Source organism: Labrus bergylta, chromosome 8 (assembly GCF_963930695.1).
Source record: "Labrus bergylta chromosome 8, fLabBer1.1, whole genome shotgun sequence".
NCBI lineage: Eukaryota > Metazoa > Chordata > Actinopteri > Labriformes > Labridae > Labrus > Labrus bergylta.
In genome coordinates this window covers 7,191,027-7,197,314 of record NC_089202.1, presented here as the reverse complement: position 1 = coordinate 7,197,314, position 6,288 = coordinate 7,191,027, and the positions used below count along the sequence as shown (strand labels likewise).

Below are 6,288 nucleotides of genomic sequence, written 5' to 3'. Positions count from 1 at the left end.
ATTCAGGGAATGAGGCATCAGTGATATTACTGAAATGTTATCGTGCTAAAAATGTCATATCAGATCGATATTGACAATTATCATGATAAATGTCAAATCATTATTTCTCTAAAATTTAGTCAGATTTTTGCTCCCGAGTTAAAGTTGAAAAAACAGAGAGTTAATTGTGGTTAAATTATTCTTTGTTGTCAGAACATGACACACTCTAATTAAAAAGGGACATTTTACCACCATAAGCATGGTGCACGGTGCTGGAAAACGGTGATATAAGAGTTTGCTGCTGGGGAATAACACTTACTGGCCCGGTGCTTTCTGAGGGTCCACAAGCTTCTTAACAGGTGTCTGTTTGAGGACTTCTCCATGACCAGATGTAATTGATGATGTTTGTTTTAATGTATGTTGTTTTTCATGTTTCCTTTGAATTGCCTTCATGTAATTTGTTGAATAATTATCAGGATTTTAACCCTTTAAATGCGAGAATCATGGAATCAAATTGGCATTTAAAGGGTTAAAATCCTGATAATTATTCAATATTTGATAGGGGTTTTGAGCAGGGCTGAAGTTCTTGAAAGTAGTAGACTTCAGTTGTGAAGTTGTGAAAAAGTAGATAAATTATTAATTAGTTTTATTTTTATAGCAGGTTTTGGAAATGGACATGTTTGTCCTCCAATGTCCAAATGGGACTAAATTTTAAATCTGATGCTACACAAAAACTATTAATGCATCAGTCAATATTTTGGCTAATCTTTGACATATCCGAGACTGATTTTAAAAAATCCCTCAGCCAACCAAATATTTGTTATATGGAAAATAACAAATTTTTGTGTTTTTGTTTTTTTCATAAAAACAACAGTGACATCAAGTAATCAAACTGACATTTAAAGGGTTAAATTCCTAAAAAATGATTGTATGTTTATTAGTTTTGAGCAGGGCTGAAGTTGTTGAAGAGATGTATACAGAAAAAAGTAGAAAAAAAATATCAATCTGTTCTATATAGCAGTTTTTGGAAGTGGACATTTTTGTCCTTAATGACTTAAGAGGGTAGTAAATTAAACTGATGCCTGAGGGTTGGTATAGCAGTATGTGTCGATATTTGACAACCCAGAACCAAAGAAAACGTGATGCTCTTTTTGCAAACATTTAAACATTAAACTTGAAGGTAACCCATCAATTTGAATCATGTGCCTTTAATATACAGTGTATGCTTAACTAGGTGTGGTTGAGGCTAGGAATAATATTGATAGTCAGGGTGTACTTACCAATGTAACATTTAATTAGACACATCGAGAAATGAAAGGTATGCAAACACATTAAAACAACTTATTTGACCAGGATGTTCCCTGTTTAAACAGCCGTCAGCCATGCGCTCCAAAAAAAAGTATAAAATACTTGATTTCACGCAGAGAGATGACAGATGCTTCCAGAGTGCTCAAGAGATTCCAGGTAGGCCTTCATTATAATAACTTATTATAATAACCTTTATTTTCTACTATGGGTAACATAATAACACAATATCAGTAACAACTTAGCATTACAGCTTGGAGTTTCCTGATAAAAACAATAAGGATATCTATGGGACTGTAATCGTTTTACGTGGTTTCAAAGGTGGTAAGCAATCTAAAAGAAGTACGTTAATCAAGTGGTTCCCAAAGTGGGGGTCATGAGACACTTGGAATGGGTCGCGAGATGAAATCCAAAAACAAATACAAATTTGAAATGACTTAAAATTGCATATTTAACCCATTATCGTGAAATAGTCCTGCAGTAGTGAGATTTGTGCTGAAATTAAAGTAAAAATCTGTTGTGCTCTTTGTTTTATTTTGTTGAATTATTTGAAGGTTCTGCTGTAATCTTTAGTGTCATCTTTAGTGTTACTGTAATGTAGGTGTTTGAATCTGCCTATAGTGCGTGCTGCTGTGCGCAATGTTAAATGCTTAAACTCCTTCCAGGGACAGAGGGGAGTCCCCCGTCTCTTGCATTGTTATTTTTGAGGGTTGCGGGATGAAAAGTTTGGGAACCACTGCATTAATGGATGTTACCTATTACTAAAAGTTGAGCCTTTTACCTTTTAAAATATGACTATACTCTTGCTGCTTACAAATCAAATTAGTAACTTAAAGTGAAGGTTTTTTTTTTTTTTATTCACCACCTAGACCTTTTTCAAAGGTTTATGCAATCATTGTTGTAATCTGGTTATACATTGTTGGTATTAAAAGGAAATGACAAGGCAAAGCAGGTGACAGGTCTGTGCATCAAAGCTGGTTGAAGACATGAGAAAAATCTCACCATTTATATAACAACAAAACACAGGTTAGATTTACGTTGTTTAAACCAGGACAATAACAGAGAGGAATAAAAATGATCTTAGCCTCCATGAATCAAATAAAGGTTTCAGTCACATCATGTGCATGTTTGACATAAATATTGTAACATAAATATGTTCTTCACAGGATGACTCCAGCTGTGGTCTTGATACTTTTGGCTGTTTCAGGAATGCCATGCCGCGCACATGGTAAAAAATTATTTGAATTCTTTACTCAAAAATAAAATATATATTTGTTATTGAAAACACTGTAATTTGAAAAATACATAATGTCTTAATTTATTTTAAGTTCCAGCCAGGTTTTTAAAAGAGAAAAAACAGGGAAAACAATTATGAGCACCCTTCATATCGAGTTGTAGCTAACTTTTCACAGTAAATCTGTAGAGTTTAATGCAAAGGGCCCTTTCTTTAGCAAATTTCATTATTAAATTAATATTTAAATTATGACCTAATTGGCTTCATCTATCTTCAACATTTCATTTTATGTCTTTGTCAAGGTACTAATATTGCTGAACAACACATTAATATACTTCTGAAACAAACTTTAACAAGACTATGTTTATCTCTATCCAGCTACTAATATTGCTAAAGGTGGGAAAGTTGATCAGTCTTCCTTGTATGGGAAAGGAGTCCCTGAAAGGGCCATTGATGGAAATCGTGCAAGCAAGTGGGGAGATGACTCCTGCACCCACACACATAATGATTTCAGTCCCTGGTGGAGACTGGACCTCCAAAAGCAGTACAAGATCACCAGTGTCACCATCACCAACAGAAGAGATTGTTGCCACGATAGGATCAATGGTGCTGAGATCCACATTGGAGATTCACTTAATGACAATGGAAACAGTAATCCCATGTAAGCTACGTCAACGTTCAATTTTATGTTCACCCTGATCGTTTAACACTTTCCCCAAAACCTCAAAAACTAGATGTGAAATCAATGCTGCATATTTATCTGGTAACAACGTTCTACCCACAACTCAGTTGTCTCCTCCTTTCTTCAGATGTGCCAAGATCTCCTCCATAGCAGCTGGGGCCTCTAAAACCTTTCAGTGCAACGGCATGGAAGGCCGTTATGTCACCATTGTGATTCCAAACAAAAAACAGTACCTGACTCTGTGTGAAGTGGAAGTTACTGGTGAAACCACAGGAAACACCCCTGTCATTGGTGACTTGAATCATATTTAGTGTCAAACCAAGCATTGATAGTCGATGAAAGTTCAATCACATGTGCTAACTACTTGTTTATTTGCACCTTTTGTTCAGATCAATACATAATATAATTCTGAAACTTCCTGAAATCACCTTAACAAGACTATGTTTATCTCTATCCAGCTACTAATATTGCTAAAGGTGGGAAAGTTGATCAGTCTTCCTTGTATGGGAAAGGAGTCCCTGAAAGGGCCATTGATGGAAATCGTGCAAGCAAGTGGGGAGATGACTCCTGCACCCACACACATAATGATTTCAGTCCCTGGTGGAGACTGGACCTCCAAAAGCAGTACAAGATCACCAGTGTCACCATCACCAACAGAAGAGATTGTTGCCACGATAGGATCAATGGTGCTGAGATCCGCATTGGAGATTCACTTAATGACAATGGAAACAGTAATCCCATGTAAGCTACGTCAACGTTCAATTTTATGTTCACCCTGATCGTTTAACACTTTCCCCAAAACCTCAAAAACTAGATGTGAAATCAATGCTGCATATTTATCTGGTAACAACGTTCTACCCACAACTCAGTTGTCTCCTCCTTTCTTCAGATGTGCCAAGATCTCCTCCATAGCAGCTGGGGCCTCTAAAACCTTTCAGTGCAACGGCATGGAAGGCCGTTATGTCACCATTGTGATTCCAAACAAAAAACAGTACCTGACTCTGTGTGAAGTGGAAGTTACTGGTGAAACCACAGGAAACACCCCTGTCATTGGTGACTTGAATCATATTTAGTGTCAAACCAAGCATTGATAGTCGATGAAAGTTCAATCACATGTGCTAACTACTTGTTTATTTGCACCTTTTGTTCAGATCAATACATAATATAATTCTGAAACTTCCTGAAATCACCTTAACAAGACTATGTTTATCTCTATCCAGCTACTAATATTGCTAAAGGTGGGAAAGTTGATCAGTCTTCCTTGTATGGGAAAGGAGTCCCTGAAAGGGCCATTGATGGAAATCGTGCAAGCAAGTGGGGAGATGACTCCTGCACCCACACACATAATGATTTCAGTCCCTGGTGGAGACTGGACCTCCAAAAGCAGTACAAGATCACCAGTGTCACCATCACCAACAGAAGAGATTGTTGCCACGATAGGATCAATGGTGCTGAGATCCACATTGGAGATTCACTTAATGACAATGGAAACAGTAATCCCATGTAAGCTACGTCAACGTTCAATTTTATGTTCACCCTGATCGTTTAACACTTTCCCCAAAACCTCAAAAACTAGATGTGAAATCAATGCTGCATATTTATCTGGTAACAACGTTCTACCCACAACTCAGTTGTCTCCTCCTTTCTTCAGATGTGCCAAGATCTCCTCCATAGCAGCTGGGGCCTCTAAAACCTTTCAGTGCAACGGCATGGAAGGCCGTTATGTCACCATTGTGATTCCAAACAAAAAACAGTACCTGACTCTGTGTGAAGTGGAAGTTACTGGTGAAACCACAGGAAACACCCCTGTCATTGGTGACTTGAATCATATTTAGTGTCAAACCAAGCATTGATAGTCGATGAAAGTTCAATCACATGTGCTAACTACTTGTTTATTTGCACCTTTTGTTCAGATCAATACATAATATAATTCTGAAACTTCCTGAAATCACCTTAACAAGACTATGTTTATCTCTATCCAGCTACTAATATTGCTAAAGGTGGGAAAGTTGATCAGTCTTCCTTGTATGGGAAAGGCGTCCCTGGAAGGGCCATTGATGGAAATCGTGCAAGCAAGTGGGGAGATGACTCCTGCACCCACACACATAATGATTTCAGTCCCTGGTGGAGACTGGACCTCCAAAAGCAGTACAAGATCACCAGTGTCACCATCACCAACAGAAGAGATTGTTGCCACGATAGGATCAATGGTGCTGAGATCCACATTGGAGATTCACTTAATGACAATGGAAACAGTAATCCCAGGTAAACCAAGAGAACTTCCCATCTTATGTTCATCCTGATCTTTTAACACAGACAGCGTAAGCTAAAGAATTGATGATACCTACACCGATTTGCCATTTTATTTTCTCACCGTAATAGTACCTTCAGTATCAACAACCTGTGAAATCAATTTATCTGGCAACAATGTATGACCCACAGTGATTTTTTACATTTTCTTTAGATGCACTGTGATTTCAACAATAGCAGCTGGGGCCTCTAAAACCTTTCAGTGCAACGGCATGGAAGGCCGTTATGTCAACATTGTGATTCCAAACAAAAAACAGTACCTGACTCTGTGTGAAGTGGAAGTGACCGGAATTGAAACAGAAGAAGAATCAGAAGAATATGTCTGCAACTGAGTCTCAAACAATTTGTGATATTTTTTGGGCTCCAGATTACTTTATTTTGAATTCAAATACAAGCAACTTACTGCTTATTTCCTTTAATACATTTTCTTAATCGTTGGTCAATGACCATTCATTTCAACTTCAATTGACATTAGTCTAACACATTTCTTGCAAGATTTTCTTTTGCTGTATAATTGGAAAAAATAAAGAGAACTTTCACCGCACAACTGTCCTGTTCTTACTGTTTAACAGTTCTATGAGATCTCTTCAAGTGAGGATGTGAAAAAAAACTACAATATAGTATTTCAAGCCAAAGTTCTTGTTTGTATTTAAATAGTAAAAGTCTCCCTTGTAGCTTCATCCTAAAACACATATAACATTAATAAGGAGAGCTTTAAATATTTTGCACAGAATTAAGTTACAATAAGAGAAGTTAAACTTTGTTCTGGTAGATTCAC

The 6,288-nt window shown here is 37.1% G+C and overlaps 1 protein-coding gene across 1 annotated transcript; it reads left to right on the top strand.

The window, feature by feature from the left end:
- The first annotated feature begins 1,388 nt into the window (after positions 1 to 1,388).
- On the top strand, positions 1,389 to 6,057 carry LOC109984423 (uncharacterized). The gene is made up of 10 exons (XM_065958281.1): positions 1,389 to 1,443; positions 2,451 to 2,512; positions 2,897 to 3,179; positions 3,328 to 3,491; positions 3,659 to 3,941; positions 4,090 to 4,253; positions 4,421 to 4,703; positions 4,852 to 5,015; positions 5,183 to 5,465; positions 5,665 to 6,057. Exons 1-10 carry the CDS (start codon positions 1,415 to 1,417, stop codon positions 5,840 to 5,842), a joined length of 1,893 nt encoding a protein of 630 aa, XP_065814353.1. The 5' UTR covers positions 1,389 to 1,414; the 3' UTR covers positions 5,843 to 6,057.
- Positions 6,058 to 6,288: the final 231 nt, after the last annotated feature.